Raw genomic sequence first — 16,751 nt, 5'->3', positions numbered from 1 at the left:
TTCTTTCCTCCCTCCCTTTCTCTATCAGGCTTTCAGTGTCTTCCTTTTGTATGCCAGCCTCAAAAAAAGATTTAATTGTACTTTAATAAATACATTCACTAAGTAAATAAATAGATAAGAAGTTTGAACTCTTTTGTTTCTCAAGCAAAAGTTGGATTTAGGATTTAAATTCTTTTAAATTTGTTGAGTTTGTTTTATGGTCTGGGATATGGTCTATCCTGGCACATAATCTATGGGGATTTGCAAATGATATGTATTCTGCTATTGTTGGGTGGAGTGTTCTATAGATGTTGATTAGATTATGTTGGTTGGTGGTGATACTTGTTTCTTCTATATCTTTGCTAGTTCTAGACGTTGGTTTCTTCTTTATCTTTGCTAGTTCTAGCTGTTGTTGAGAGAATAGTGTTGAAGTATCTAACTATAATTATGTATTTATTTATCCTTTCAGTTCTATCAGGTTTTTATGGTGACATCAATAGACTGTTTTAGACTTTTTAAAAAAAGATTTTATTTATTTATTTATGATAGACACAGAGAAAGAGAGAGAGAGAGAGAGAGGCAGAGACACAGGCAGACGGAGAAGCAGGCTCCATGCGGGAGCCCGATGTGGGACTAGATCCCGGGTCTCCAGGATCATGCCCTGAGCTGAAGGCGGCGCTAAACCGCTGAGCCACCCAGGGATCCCGAACAGTTTTAGACTTAAGAAAAAATAAATATATAGAGTCCCCTGCCTCCAACTATTTTCCCTGTTATAAGCATCTTACATTAATATCATGTTTGTTATGAACAACAATGAACTAATGATGGTGCATTATTATTAACAAGAGTCTTTAGTTTATTCAAATTTCTTTTAGTTTATTCAAATTTCTTTAGTTTTTACCTAATGTCCTTTTTCTGTTCCAGAATTCCACCCAGGATGTGACATTACATTTAGTTGTCATATTTCCCTAGGCTCCTCTCGGTTGTGATATTTTCACAGACTCATTTTTGACGATCTTATCAGTATTGAGGAGTGCAGTCAGGTATATTTTAGGATGCTCCTCTACTAGAATTTGTGTGATGTTTTTCTACATCACTAGACTGAGGTCATAGGTTTCAGGGAGGAAAACCACAGGAATCATGTACCATTCCATCTCATTGTATCAGTGGTATACATTATCAACATGACTTATAACTGTTGGTGTTGACCTTGCTCCCTTGACAGAGGTTGTGTTTGTCAGGTTTCTGCACTGTAAAGTGATTCTTTCCCCCCCTTCCATGCTCTCCTCTTTGGAAGGAAGTCCTTATGGGCAGCTACAAGTAAGGAGTTGTGCTCCTTTTCTTTAGAGTATCATCTTTAATCTATTTGGAATTCTTCTGCACAGGAGAATTCTTTCCTCTCTCCCTTAGCCCTTTATTAATTTATTCAATTATTTATATGTATCAAAACGGACTCATGGGTATTGATTTTACACTTTTGATTATCCGATACTACTTAATTTTGTTATTAAATTGTCCCAGCTTTGACCATTGGCTCTTTTAGTTGGCTCCTATGTCCCTTTGACATACCCTCATCAATGTTTGTGTGTGTGTGTGCGCGTGTGCATGCGCGCATGTGTATGTTTCTTTTTTTTTAACTCAAGATTTAAAAAAAAATTAATTTATTCATGAGAGACAGAGAGAGAGTCAGAGATATAGGCTCAGGGAGAACCAGGCTCCCTGGAGGGAGCCTGATGTGGGTCTCGATCCCAGGACCCTGAGATCACAGCCTGAGCCAAAGGCAGATGCTCAACCACTGAGCCACCCAGGTGTCCCAGTGTGTTTCTTTTTTGAACACTTTTTTACTTTCTGGCACTACAAGATATTGCAGGCTCATCTCATATGTATCCTGCTCCAGTCATAGAAACAGCCACTTCTTTATGGAACCCTAGCTCTTTGGTGTTAGAAACCGAGATTTGGGCATTAGGTGTGCGTGTTGCTGTGGAGATGTCCCTTCTAGGCTCTCTCAGCAGACAGAGCTATGTGTCTACTAATCGTGTGTATGTAAATATCTATGAATATTTTTATATGTAACTATCTGTATCTATATTAAGTGTGTATTCTTACTGATATCTTTATCACCACATGGATCATTTTAGGCTCCTCTCATCCCCTTCACTCCTGAAGGGTATTTTTATTAGATGTAAAATTCTTTTTTTTTTTTTTAAAGATTTTATTTATTCATTCATGAGAGAGACACAGAGTCAGACACATAGGCAGAGGGAGAAGCAGACTCTCTGCAGGGAGCCTGATGTGGTACCAGATCCCCGGACCTGGGATCACGCTCTGAGCCGAAGACAGATGCTCAACCACGAAGCCACTCAGGCATCCCTGGACGTTGAATTCTGATTGGCAGCTCTTTTATTTCAGCATTTAAATGCTGTGCTTTTCTTCTGGCCTCTGTGCAATCTGCTGTCTTCAGAATTGTGTTTCTCTCTTGTTCCTCTCAAGATTGTCTCTCAAGTTGTCAAAGCTTTCAGACCCAGCATCTGGGTAATTCCCTTTAATGAAGCTTTCTGGTGATTTTACTGTCTTATCTATGACTCCCTGCCCTTTCTAGTAAATTTCTGTCTTCTGAATTCCCAAAGCACTTTGGTTTGCTTCTTTACTGCCATCATTACACTTGTCTTGTTTGCTAATAATGTGACCATGTGTCTTCACAGAGATTGCATCTTTGTATCCCCATAGCATCCAAGTATTTAATAAGGATGCAAAAAAAGTTTATTAAGTGGATGAAAGTAACAATATAATTGGTGTAAGATCCTCAGGTTTTAAAAAATTAATTTAAAAATATTCTCCTAAAAGTAAAGGAACTTTACAGATAAAACTAGAGTTTCCTGTGATTGTTTTCTTAATTCTGACCACCCCTTAAGAATTTGGTGTTTGTAAAAAAAAAAAAAAAAAAAAAGAAGAAGAAGAAGAATTTGGTGTTTGTCCTATCAAAATATATTCCTACAGGGGCTCCCTGGGTGGCTCAGTGGTTTAGCGCCTGCCTTTGGCCCAGGACGCGATCCTGGAGTCCTGGGATCGGGTCCCGCGTCGGGCTCCCAGCATGGAGCCTGCTTCTCCCTCTGCCTGTGTCTCTGCCTCTCTCTCTCTCTCTATGTCTATCATGAATAAATAAATAAAAATCTTAAAAAAAAAACAAAATATATTTCTATATCCACAATATGTGAATGTAAATTATATAGTATTTTGTATGTATATATATTTTTAAGTAAATGGAATTGCAATTGCCCTATACACATTCTCTTTTAATTTGCTTTTTGTTCATACAACAAAAGAACTCTCTGTGTAAATTATATGTCTCGTGTATTCCTTTTAACTGATAGATAGCAGTTCATTGTATGACCACACTTCATTTAAGTATCTACTTTGCCAAGGATGGACATTTTGTTGATTCTAATTGTTCATTATTTTTTTAAAAGATTTTATTTATTTATTCATAGAGACACACACACAGAAAGAGGCAGAGACACCGGCAGAGGGAGAAGCAGGCTCCATGCAGGGAGCCCGGCGTGGGACTCGATCCCGCGTCTCCAGGATCACGCCCTGGGCTGCAGGCGGCGCTAAACCGCGGTGCCACCGGGGCTGCCCCCTAATTGTTCATTATTATAAACAATGCTATGATGAACATAGACAATGCCTCTGTGTGCACATGTGTAAAGGTCCCTGGATCATGGGGCATAGTATTTTCAGTTTTGGAAGATACTGCCAAATTATCCTGAAAGGAGATCTACCAAATTTACACTCCCACAAATAGGATATGAGAATACTTGTATCTATGCAATTTTGCCATCGTTCTGTGTAGTGAAAAAAAATTTTTTGTCACCAGGTATGTAAAACCAGGTGTCCCATTTTTGTTTTAATTGCATTTCCCAACTAGTGATATTTTTTCCTATGATTATTAGACATTTCAGGTCTTTTTTCCCCTGTGGGTTGTCTGTCCTAAACCTTAGCCCACATTTGTGGTATTGTTTTTTCTTAGTGATTTGTATGAGTTTAAAAAATTATATTAAGGATAATAGTCTTTTTGTCCATGATATGAATTGCAAATATTTCCTTCAGACAGCTGCATTGTTTATGAGGTCTTTTCACATGTAGAAGCTTTATGTTAAAAAATGAACAAATATTGATACTCTGTTTTGTCTTGTTTTTAGAGAGACAGAGTACAAGTGGGGAGGCAGTAGGGCAGAGGAACAGGCTTCATGCTCAGCACAGAACCTTATGCAGGGCTCGATCCCATGACCATGAGCTGAAACCAAGAGTTAGATGCTTAACCAACTGAGCCACCCAGATGCCCCATCAATTTTGTGCTTTTTATAACCTATTTAAGAATATCTATTTCTACCCCAACCCATAAAGCTAATATTCTATGTTTTTTAAAAATAATCCTTAAACTTTTATATATTTAGATCTTCAGTGGACTTGTGGTATGAGGTAGGGATCTGTATTTATGCTTATTTCTCATTGTCGGCAGGGATCTGGATTTATGCTTATTTCTCATTGTCGGCTGGTTATCCCAATATTACCTGTTGTGTGATCCACCCTTTCCCCACTCATTTGAAATGTTATCAAATAATTATTGCTGGGGAATAGAAGAGCTATTTGTTTTTGAATATTGGTTAATCCTTGACTAAATTATAAACTCTTTTATTAGTTTTAATTATTTATCAGTTACTTTTCTTGGGTTTTCTGGCTAGAAGATCATTTTATTTGCAAAGGTTGATAGTCTTGTTTCTTTACTGTCAACAATGTACCTGTTGTGTCTTTTTCTCTTTTCTTATTGCATTAGTATAGCTACTGGTACAGTGTTGAGTAAAGGAGTGATAGGAGGATCATAGCCTTGTTTCTGACTTTCATGGATGGGAATGCTTCTGAAGTTCCTAATAAGTATGCTGTTTGCTTTTGGTTTCTGGTGGGTACCGTTTATCAGGTTAAAGAAATTCCCTTATACATTAAGTTCATAACTGTTTTATTATGAATGAATATTGAATTTTATCAAATGCCTTTTCTGTATCTATTGAGATTATCATAGGGCTTTTCTCCTTTTATCTGTTAATGTGTTAATTACATTAATATTTCTAATATTTTCTTTGTGTTTTGGGGACAGTCTTTGTTGTATTCGTCAGCTTAAGCTAAATTCTGCTCTGGTAACAAACAATCCCTAAATTTTAGGGAATTACAATAGAAATTTATTTACTGCTCATGCCATATGAGCACAAAGGATTAATTTCATGTCTTCTTAATTCTAGGACCCACGTTGATGGAGCATCTCATGGTAGATGGAAAAGAGAGATACTGGAACATCTTAACATTTCTACTCAGGAGTGGCATATGTTACTTCTATTCACATTTCATTGGTCAAAGCCAGTCAGTGGCTGAGCTTGATGTCAGTGAATAGATGTATAATCCTCCTGCAGAAAAGTACCCAGCGAGTTGGGGCAACAAATGTTTTCATAATTATAATACAATCTATCATACAAGTCATGGCATATTATTATTTTAATATGTTGCTGGATTTAATGTGCAAATATTTATTTAGGCTTTTGTATCTATGTTCATGAGTGACCTAAGATTTTTTGTCTTGGGCTTTCCAGGGCTTTTTTTCTTCCCCTCTTAGGCTTTTAAGATAATTTGGGTGGATTTACATCTTTTTACTGTGTATATTGGGAAAGTATGTATAGAATGTTAATTATCTGTTTCCTGGAGACTTAAAGAACTTGCTTACAAAACTGGTTGGACTTGGTTATTTTGGAAGTAGAACTTTGATGTTTTAATTTCTTTTATGGTTAACTTTGTTAACATTTCCTACTTCTGGGGGGGAGATGCAATTTTGGCAATTTATATTTTCTTAGGAAATTGGCATTTCCGTGATGGTTTAAACATTTACTGCTTCAAAATGGTCCACAGTATTCTGTGTGAAATTAGTCATACCCTCCTTTTGTTTCAGGTATATTCTTTTTCATTGTGTTTATGGTGACTGGGCTTTTTCAAAGCATACTGTTTTATTTTTTTATTTTTTTCAAAGGGTACTGTTTTAAAAGAAGAGTTCGTTCATGCTTGGAAATATCTGCCTCTTGCCTTGATGCCTGAATGATACCCTACTTAGCTTAGAAAACCAGTTTCTCTTTATAACTCTCTCTGCTCTTCAAAGCACATGTGCAATAGGGTATCATTTGCTTCTCACAGAAAAATGTGAGCTGTCTTTTCCTTGACAGACAAGGAAACCTAGAGCTTGGGATGATGGGGTCCTTGTTCAAGGCCGGAGGAGTGGGTGTTCCAGTCTGGACCAGTGTTTGTTCTAGCTTAGGGTAAGGACTAGATTGGTGCTGCCACTTGTAAATGATGACAAAAGTGACCTTGGTTCTTCGCTTCTCCCTATGACCCCTTGCTTTGCCACATGACCTTGTATCTCCTCCCACTAAAGAGATTGAATTGTGTTTCTCTCAGATTCACATATTGATGTCTTAACCCAGCTACTTGTGATACATTGGAAGATTATTCAGCAAATATTCAATCACTTTCCTTTCCCTCTGGGAGCAGTTTATTTTCTTGCCCCAGTCACTTTAGGCTTGGCCATCTGACTTGTTTTGCTCAATGGAATGTGAACAGACATGATGTGATATGAGCAGATGTTTTAAATATGCTCACACAGTTGGGTTTCACTTCTCATGTACTTGCCATTTGTCATGAGAAGAACATGCCCCCAATAGCTGATGTTTTCAGGAGAATGTGGAGGAAAGGGGAATAGTTCCAAACCTGTAACCAAATCTAGGACCTACAGACAGGCACATAAGCAAAGAGAACAAATGCTTGCTCCTGTAACCTGTGAATTTAGGGGTGGCTGGTTTTGCAACATTATGGCAATAGCTGACTGATACACCTCTCTTTGGGGAAGTCGCTCAGCCCAAGAGGGATATTTCTAGGCACTGGTGTTAGAACGAGCAATAGGCCCATAGATGGGGAAGCCACCCAGGGTCCAAGGTGGCTCATTCTCACAAAGGGGCCTGGTAGGAATGGACCAAGGGGATTCAGTTCCCTTGGAGGATGCATTATATGGCTTGACTCTGGCTAAAATTGCTGGAGGAGACAGAAGCCAGTGGACATTCTTTTAGTTCTATTCTAACAGACTGAGGAAAGCTCTTCTACCCCCAACTGCCCTCAACTAGTTCTCAGCTAATGAGGAAGAACTGTGTTCTAAAAATTTCAGAGTTGCTGGCTACTCTTCTTCCATCAAATGGAACATCTGAGAAACTATCCCGTCCTATTCTGCTCTCAGGTCTCTTCTGATCCCAGATCCATAAGCCTGAATAATCCATTGAGCAGGAAATCTGTGCTGAAGGCAGAAAGTTCCTGCAGGGAGTCAGGAGGATGGGGCATCATTACTATGTCCTCAGCTGCTCCCAAAGCAGTCCTTGGACAGTGGAGCAGTGACTGGAGGTTAGATAGTTGGGCAGACCCTTCTTCGGGTTACAGGTGGGAAGCTGGGAGGTATGCAGTGAAGAGGGTAGAGCCTTTTCTTACCAATTCCTGGTCAGTGGTGCCTCAGTTGCAGAGGACAAAGCTATGGCAAGGACCTCTGAGCCTCTTTCTGAGCTGAACTTCCTCAGCTCTGGAGTCCCCACTGTTTCCAAATGGTTGGCTGATATCCTTACTTTTCAGACCTGTTTTGAATTTCTATCCGCTTTTTAGGTCTTTCTTGTTTTTTTTTTTTTTTTTTTTTTAGATCTTTCTTGGTTTTAAGGGGAGAGGCCTTATAGAGAGTTTGATAGGATGTCATTTTAAGTCAGGAGTGTCTGTCCCTGATTAAAAAGATCTTTCCCCCACCACTGGTGTGTATGAGTTTCAGTAGTAAAGCTAGGAGAAAATTTGTATATGGACAACTACAGATTTTGTGTATGGAGATAGTGCTGGGGTTGGAAATGTGGATTTGAGATGTGGACATTCCTATGGATGGCAACACAGAAAGAGAGAGAACCTGAGAATAGAACTTTAGGAAATGCTTAAATATGGGGGGAGACAGAAGAAGAGCAGGAAAAAGAAAACCTTTCCTGAGTTGTTAGGGGCTTCTAACAAGGCAGGCAGGTCTAGCTGGAACTCTGGGAATGCTGAGTGTGGGGCTGGCATGTGGAAATGCCATCTGCAAAATCTCTAGGCTCTACCTCTTCTTATCACTCATCTCCATCCCTGTGGCCAGTGGCCCAAATACCACCATCTCTTGCCAGGACTGTTGCAGTTATCTCTCTCTAACTGGCCTCCTGCTTCTGCTCTAGTCCCTCTTTCTCTGTATCAGTCCAACACAACAGCCAGAGTGACCCTGTTCACCTCAAGACCAATCCTATCTCTACTTTTGTCAAGCCTGCCTAAGCAACCCCCCACCCCCACCCAACCCGGCTCACCTTGACCCACCTGGAAAGCCAGAGTCCTACTGTGATTTACAGTGCCCTGTATGCTTGGGCCCTTGTCACCTACTGCTTCTGGCACCTTGAGTGCCTACTCCCCTCCTCTGCTAATCCTTGAACATACCAAGTCTCCTCCTAAATTGAGACTTTTGCACCTGCTGCTTCCTCTGCCTGGAATGCTCTTTCCCAGGATCTGCATAGCTCACTCCTTTACTATCTCAGGCCTTTCTCATACATCACCTTCTACCTGAGGACCTTCCTGGGTACTTGATCTAAAAGTGCAATCTGCCCCATCCCCAACACTTCTGTTCCCTTTCCCTGTTATATTTCTTTGCTTGTCACCATCTACTGTATATTTTGTTTATTGTTGTTTGTTACCCATCCTTCCTTTCTGAAATGAGGATTCTGTGGATGCAGAGATTTTTTTCTTTTGTACACTGATGCCTTTTCATTTACCGGGTACATAACTAGATACTCAGTAACTATTATCAAATACATGCAGTGACCATTGTCTGGCCATTTGTTATTGGCTGGTAAGTGCTAGCTGGTGGAAAGGCATCAGAAGTCCTCACCTGTGCAGTTCACACCTGGGGTTGGGGGAACACCAGCTGCCTAATTAAGAGGTCCAGTCATTTGATGCTTGTAGGTTTGCCCTAGGATGACCATAAGATGTTCCCCAAGAGGTGAGACATAAAAGCTCTCAAGAATGGTTTCTGAAGGTTCCAGTCTGAAATGGGTCCATGATGGATGAGACTGGAGACAGGTAAAGGGAACTTACAGGCACAGAGAAAGACTGAAGGCTGGGATTGAAGCATGAGTCATTTGTATGGGCAGATGTACCATGGAAACAGAGGCAGGATGTACAAGGAGGTGAATATGTGAACTGGGGATGGAGCCCTATGGCTGATGCACTAAATCAACAACTCTTCCTATCAACTTCCCTGCTCAGCCTCTGAACTTACTAAGGGACTTTCAGACCACAGTTTGGATTTCCATCAAGTTTGTTTGTCACCATGAGAACATTGGTATGTATATATATAGTTAGGCTGTACTTCCCATGAAAAATTAGCACATTGGTGTTGGGCTTATGAACTTCACATCCTAGTGACTTAGACTGTCAGTTTTTATGTGACTGGTAACTCTGGAATCCTGATCAGATCCATTTTCTAGACCTATAATATCAAGGACCAACACCTTGGCTGGGGGTGAGTTCACTGAGCAAATAATAGCCCCTTGAGCCTCTCGAGACACAGCCAGTGCTGATATTTCCTGGTATCCCCCTTTCCTTTTCACAGGTCTCTTTCAAAATCTTATACATTTGGTCAGTCTGGGAAGATGTCCTCAGGGCTGAGGGCTTCCAGAAAAACCCCTTTGTGTCAGGTTCCTAGCTAGAATGGGGACTCTTCGTTCTGCTGTTGCAGATTAGATAACTGGATGCAGGCTTGAAATGTGTTGACTGGCATAGGTAGTAGGCACCGCGAGCTGTCCCTTCCATGTCCATCCTTTTTGCTTCTTCCTGTTGCCAGAATCCTGCTTTTGTTCAGGATTGCTGTGTGCCCAGTGACAGGCAGTGATCCTCATTGCCCTAAAGCAGTGGTTGGCAAATTTTTCCTGTAAAGGGCAAGACAGTAAGATTTTGGTTTTGGGAGCCAAGAGGAAACCTCCATATAATTTTCTTATTGTGACATATTCTTTTGACTTCCTGCCCCCCACCCTGCCCCAACCATTTAAAAATGTAAAACTCATTCTTAGTTTGTGGGCTGTGCAAAATTAGGTGGTGGGCTGAATGCAGACCTCCATCCTCAAGCACCCAGCCTTTGGTGTTAGCAGTCACCCTTGTGGGAAATTGGACCCAGTTCTGGCCTATAAGATCAGAGTGGAGGTGTGCTGGGGGAGGGGTTCTGGGAAAGCTTTTATTATCTTGATAAAAGCAGATCTTTCTTTTTTCCCCTCTGTTTTGAATAAGAATGTGGATTATGGAAACATTGATCATGATTAAGCAACAAAGAAGATACAAGTCATCACACCAGAGATTAGAAAGCAAAGACTTGCAACTGATAATGTTAGCAACTGCCCACCTTGTAATTTGACACGTGAGAGTAATGCCCAGAGTTTAAGCAGCTATCCATCAGCTTCCTTATTACTTGCAGTTGCATTCTTAATCTTTGTGACATGCTGGAGATGTCCATAGCTGTCTGTCCCTGCCCAATCTGGGAGCATCACTTCCCTCGTGGATGCTGGTACCTGGACAGCTGTGTTTTGTGCTGTGTGATATGATCCACTTCCATCTGCCTGCCCAGCTGATCAGGCTTGACCCCCAAATTAGCCAGTCCACAGGCTGACCAGAGACCCATGTGGCTTGACTCAAGATATAAGTGGGACCAATCTGGGTCACTCTCAGGAGTGGGAATGGGGACTCCTTTCTTTGGTTTTTCAGCAGGACAGAAGGAGGTAGACACAAACGGTGCAGTGGCATCAAGTGAATGGTGAGGCCTTGGAGGGGTGTCTACAGGTGTCACAGGGGAGGTTTCTGGCACGGCCTCCAATGGATCCCTCCCTCCAGCTCCAGTTCCAAGAGCTCAGGCTGTTGTGGTCCCAGTTCCGGGATTTCTTCTTGGTTCTAAATGCATCCTCCAATTCCTGCTTATTTCTTCCCCAGACTAGAGCAATTGGAGAATATAGGCTGGAGTCCTGTTCAGCATTCCTTTTGTTTCCCTGCTCCTGCCAAGAGCGGGTGGGGGAAGGGAAGAAAGCCAGCTCCAAATGGGGGAGAGGCCAGTGCAGGCCCCCTGCCCAAAGACCCCACCTCTAGCACCACCTGGGCCCACTGGGCTCCCCAGAGAGCCATTCTGAGCAGAGGCTGCGGGACTGGTTTAGCCTTTATGAGCATCTGGTTTTGTGCTTCACTGGAGCCTCAAGAAAAAAAAAAAAAAGAAAAAGGAAATTCTTTCCAAGTGTACGGTGAACATGTAACTCCCTGGGGGTGTAACAGGATGGAAATAGAAATAGGGTCAGGAGGGCACTGAGGAGTCGGGGCTCTGACAGGTCACTGAAGGGAGGGCGACCAAGGTCCCAAACCTTTTGCCAGGACTTGTCAGCGCCTGGAACAGGAGGGCCTAAGGGCTTGGGGTGGGGCTCCAGGTGGTGGGTTGGGTGGGCTGGAAGGCACACAGAGCAGGTGTTCCCGTAGAAGTCCCTGGCACAGCTGATTCTCTGGCTGGGGGAGGATACAGGCTTCAGCCTTGTGAGGACTGCAGTAAGGGTTAGAGTCTTGCAAAGACAGTGATGTTGAATATTAGGTGGGCAGTGGGGCAGTGTCCCAGGGAAGTGTCAGTGGGCCAACTCCATCAATCCAGGATTTAATGAACACTCACACCCAGCCCTGAGCAGCTCTGGAGACAGGGAGCCCTCTTCCTATACACAGGTATGGATTCTATCAGTGGGCTAAGCCAGGATGACCTTGGTATGAGCTACCAATGAGGCTAAGGGACACTCGGGGCTCAGTTTTGAGCAGGGAATCTGGGAAGATCTTGGGAAGATGATGGAGTGGAGAAGGTGGGCAGGCTGAGGGCTTCCAGGAGCTTCCAGCCTCAGCACCAGTGGCCTTGTCATGCCTATATGGAGTCAAGGAGACGGTTTTGCAGGAGGCAAGTGGACATATTTGGGGTGTTTGGAAACCACCCAAAGAGAGGTGAATACACATCTGGAGTTACAGACAAACCCTTGGGAGCCATTTATGTACAAGTGGTCATTGAGATGATTTGGGGGTGGATGAGATGGTGTGCAGAGTTGAGAAAAGGGAGAGGAGAACCTTGGGGGACATATAAGGGCAGAGAGAGGCGCCTGTGCAGGAGACAGAGAGAGAGTGTGTGGTTAGGGGACCAGAAGAGATCCCAGGGGCGTGGCTCGGGCAGGGAGAAGAACATTTCAGCCACCAGAGTAGACTGTGGCAGAGACAGAGGGCAGGAGATTGAGGAAATGAGACGTCCCAGGTGACTTGCAAAAGCAGCTCTGGGGGATACTGGGGCAGAGGTCCCTGAAAGAGTGTGGGAAGCAAGGCAAGATGGGTGGCAAGAGCCCAGCTTGAGAGGGAGGGTGGGCAGACTGGTGTGGGAAGCAGGAATGGGGCTTTCTGAGGATGGTGAGGGACAAAGGGCTTAGGCAAATGCCAGTGTTCTTGGAGGCCTGTTCTGTCCCTGTCCCATCTCACACGGCCATCCCTTTCCCACTCACAAACCCCCTCAAGGCTTCACCCCATTCCTAGCAGATTGTGTAAAGGAACGCTTATTCCCATGTTGATCAGTACTGACAGAGTCTTCCCACTCTCCTGGTCACCTTGGTACTTCACAAGGCTTCCTGGAGATCACGGCCTCATTTTCTGTATGTACCTCAGAGTCGGTATCTCTAATCAGATGTGTGGACTGGGGCGCCTGAGGACCCAGGAAACGGTACAGTGAATAATACACTTCTTCCAGATGTCCCCAAATCACTTGTAAGAGGCTCCCTCATCCAGAGTGGCTCTTGTTCTTCCCTCAATTCCTCTAGGCCACTGTGCGGCATTTGGACATGTCCTGACCCCAAGGTCAGCAACTCAGTGCTTTATCCATGATTAGAACTGGGTCCCTGGTGGTGGTGGGGGGTCCCTGTGGCAGAGCCTCTTGGGGAGCTCTGTAGCTCCCCCTGATGTCCTGAAGGCATGGGGGTACAGGAGGAGACAGCTGTGTGCAGAGGGCCCCTGTGGCCAGGAGATGAGGGCTGAGGCTTGAACATGAGACATGTTTTGCAGATTAATCATTGGGCCTAGAGAAAGTATTGGGCTAGCTGCCAGCTCCACCTGCCTGCACACCTACTGGGTTTTCCAGGGCAGGGAGGGCCCCCTAAAGTCCCCCTATGAACGTTCCCTCCCCAACCTGCTCCCTTATCCCCACTGTTGACCTCCTGTGGGCTCCACTGCCCTGGCATGTGGGAGCCCATGTTCGCCTGCTCAGAGACCTTCCCCTGCTGTTGGAACCTCTGCCCAGAAGCCCAATGTTCAGTTCTCTGATGAGGGGTCAGCCCCTTTGCTGACTCCTGATTTGAGGGATGGCCCCCACCTCTGTGAGAAGATAGCAAGGGCTGTCCTCCAGTGTCCCCAGCTTTAGGTGGCCAATGTCCTGTAAAGTGGGCCCTCTTTGGGGTGTACAGCATGTACCCAGAACCCGCCTTTAACTACCCTTACTGTGCCTTGCGGGGATGCCAGGCCTAGAAGCTGATGTAGATCCACAGTATGAAATGTCTGCTCCTGAGCCCTGGTACTGGCTATCTTTTTACCTTATAAAATTGGAGAGGTCTAAAATCGTGGTTACCTTTCAAATAGACTACTTCCTCAGCACAGGATGGAAACTTTTGATTCAAACTACTGGTCCATGTTGGCCCCAGCAACTGGCTCTTCTAGTTTTAGAACATTCCCACTCCAGACACCCTGGGGTATTGCCTAACCAGCTTTCCACTGGACCACAGTTATCACCCCCACTCCGGCTGTATGTGTGTGGTTGATATTATCCAGCTGAAGACTGAATTACCTCAATCTCTTGAGTATGTGACAAGTGCTGGACATTTCACTCAAAGCTAACAGCACTATTCCTAAGTAGGTGTTCTCTCATACCATGTATGCTTGTCTACTTGGGCTTCTATATTTTTTCATGTAATGTGTTATCCATTTAACTGATGGCCATCTTCCTCACTGAGACCAAGAGCATCACAGATACATCTGGGGAGACTGACAAAATGAACATTTATGCTTATGATTACCTTTTGGTTCCCAAGACTCATCATATGAATCTTAAAAGCCAACAAAACCCCTAAGTCCTTTAAGGGTCATGCTAAAAGTCCCAGAGGAGAACAGCCATCCGTTAAACAGATAGTTGGGTTGAAACTAGAAAGGTGAATACAGACCTGACTATCCTCTTGTTGGGCTTTAGAACTTGAAGGAGTTTAGAAAAAAAAAAAAAAAAAAAAGTAGTTTTTTATGGGTTACAAGCTAAAGAGGGACAGTTTGCACAGTTTGGACAAAATAGAAGTACTCTTACCAATAAATATGTCTCAAAATGACAAAGCTCTCCCCATTTGATGGCTCCAGATCCTCGCAAGAAGTGATGGGCACAGGCACTATGTACAGAGTGTAAACAGTAAGGCCCTTGGGACATAATGAGGGGCAGGGCCAGGTGGTGGGGTATGCATGGAGGAGCCTCTGTAGTGGGGAGTGGGTCCATGGGTAAATACAACAGGCTCGTGGGATGGTCATCCAATCTGCCACCAAAGCTTGTTGGTGGCTGGGCTGGTCCACTGGGTTCCTCCAGTCGGCAGTAAGGAGAAGTTGTGTCCATTGAGAAGTCCCCCTGGTCCCACTGGCTTTTTCCCTAGGGGAGGCATTGGGGACAGCCAGGCAGGCCTGCCCCTCCTCTTGAGGCGGTCTGTCCAGGGTTCAAGGCATGGATGGGGCAGTGTTTCTCAAACAGGGATTGGGGGCAACAGGCCCCCCGGAACCCACAGCCCCTTCCTCCGAAAGGAAGAGCTCCAGGCACCTGTGTCGGGGAGGGAGGCCATAACTTTTTACCTTTCCAGGGCCCTACCCCGTAGCCTCAGTTTCTCAGGGAGGCCCGGGAGCAGCCCGGATCAGCGTCAAGCCAGCCTCGCTGGGCCCCCGCCGCGCCCTGCCGCACCTGCACCCGCCCCCGCCCGCAGCCCCCCCGCCCCCCCGCGGGCCTTAGATGTCGGTCTCCCGGAGGTTGCTGTAGTCGGCCAGCTCGTAGGCCTGGCCGGCGGCGCCCCCCGCCACGTCGTGGGGCACTCCGAGGGACACCGCCTCCACCTCCGCGCGCTGCGCGCTCCCGGCGCGGATCTTGTGCGACAGGCTGGAGACCTTGGCACGCAGCTGGGTGGTGGGTCTCCGGAACGGCCCGAGCAGCCTCCACTCGCGGAAGGCGCAGGGCGGCTTTCGACGGCCGGCGACGGGGCCCTGCGCCTCGGGCGCGCCGGGGGAGCCGGGGGAGCCGGGGGAGCCGGGGGAGCCGGGCGCCGAGGGCGCGGTGAGGGCCAGCGGGGCCCCGGGGGGCGCGGCGCCGCGGCCGGCAGCGAGGTCGGGGCGCGGGCCGCCGCTGGAGCCCCGCCAGTGGTGGCCGTAGACGCGCCACAGGGGCCGGCGGCGCCGACGACGCCGACACTGGCAGCGCAGCAGGCGAAGGAAGGCGCGCTTGAACTCGCGGCTGGAGCAAGGGTAGATGAGCGGGTTCACGCAGCTGTTGAAGTAGCCGAGCCAGAAGATGACCTTGAAGACGCCCTCCGAGGGCTTCAGCTGCGGGAACAGGGAGCCTGCGGGGGGGGGGGGGGGGAGGGGGGGTAGAGACCCACGCCTGTTAGCTCCAGGAGAGCGAGGCCCGGCAGCCCCCTGGGCGCAAAGTCCTCAACTAGGGGCTGGGCTGCCAGCTCGGGGCTCCCAACGTCTCTCTCCCCAAGGGGGTCCCTGATGAGGAAAAAATCATCATCTTCCGTTTTACTGACGTCTCCTTGATACTGAGCAGTTTCCCTGAATGACAGTGTAGGCAACAAACTCAAGTAGGAGGGAGAGGAAGCCCTATGCCGTCCCGGTTCTCCTAGCTCAAAACTGGTGCAAGATGGGCAGTTTCCTAGAATTCGACCTGACTCTCAGCAGTTCCTGCCAGGTATTTTCCTATCACATTCAGTTGCTGCAGATGCTCTGAAATACTGTCTGCTCCTATTTGGAAATGACAGTCATCAGAACCTACCACTAGATTCTCTTACTTAATGCCTTAACCTAGAAGCACATTCCTTACTAAGCCAGAGATTTCATTCACAAATGTTTTGGTGTTTTCAACGAAATCCGTTTTATTTGCAATCCTTTGTATTTTAGTTTAAGCATTTGAAAGCATAACTCTGAGAAGGGCTCCATAAGCTTTGCCAGATGCCCAAGAAGTCTGGAGCACAAAAAGGGTAAGAACCTTTGAATGAAATGTTGACCAAGGCTTGCCTCACGTCAGGTGCTGTGCTGGGCTCACATCAAACAAAGCCCCATTCCCTGAGTAGCTAGGTGCATAAAATACCAAGGGAATGAAGATGGTGTGATGGTGGTGCTCAGGATGTGGGATGGGGTGTGAGGCTTCCAGGGTTCTCAGAGGATGGACAGGAGCCTGGCAGGATGAGGAGGGATGGAGGGTGTTAGAAGTGGAGGGGACAGGTGGGCAAGAGGAGTACAAGTTTGGGGCCTGGGAATGTCCTCTGGGATATGCTGAGAAAATGTCATTTGGGACAGATGGTGAAAGGAATTTACAC

At 45.6% G+C, this 16,751-nt stretch overlaps 2 protein-coding genes across 4 annotated transcripts in view; one reads left to right on the top strand and one right to left on the bottom strand.

Moving 5' to 3' along the window:
• The window catches only part of SMOX (spermine oxidase), a 67,372-nt gene extending 52,541 nt beyond the window's left edge, over positions 1 to 14,831 (top strand). The window contains exon 7 of the mRNA XM_077872334.1: positions 5,274 to 14,831. Within this exon, the coding sequence (XP_077728460.1) occupies positions 5,274 to 5,285 (12 nt within the window). The 3' untranslated portion in view covers positions 5,286 to 14,831. The remainder of the gene's footprint in view (positions 1 to 5,273) is intronic.
• ADRA1D (adrenoceptor alpha 1D) overlaps positions 482 to 16,751 on the bottom strand; it is a 32,961-nt gene continuing 16,691 nt past the window's right edge. Inside the window, exons 2-4 of one of the 3 annotated variants that reach the window (XR_013365016.1) lie at positions 14,492 to 15,773; positions 10,502 to 11,144; positions 482 to 10,034 (exon numbers count right to left, since the gene is read on the bottom strand). Coding sequence is in view for 1 of the 3 variants with exons in the window: in XM_077872335.1 (XP_077728461.1) it covers positions 15,169 to 15,773 (605 nt within the window). In the remaining 2 variants the exon portion in view is untranslated. Of the gene's footprint in view, positions 10,035 to 10,501; positions 11,145 to 14,173; positions 15,774 to 16,751 lie in introns of those variants that run through there. The other 2 variants (XR_013365015.1, XM_077872335.1) reach the window with 2 other exon arrangements.

The sequence above is a fragment of the Canis aureus genome, chromosome 26 (assembly GCF_053574225.1).
Source record: "Canis aureus isolate CA01 chromosome 26, VMU_Caureus_v.1.0, whole genome shotgun sequence".
NCBI classification, from domain to species: domain Eukaryota; kingdom Metazoa; phylum Chordata; class Mammalia; order Carnivora; family Canidae; genus Canis; species Canis aureus.
The sequence above is the reverse complement of the archived record's forward strand: the minus strand, read 5'-3'. Positions and strand labels throughout refer to the sequence as shown.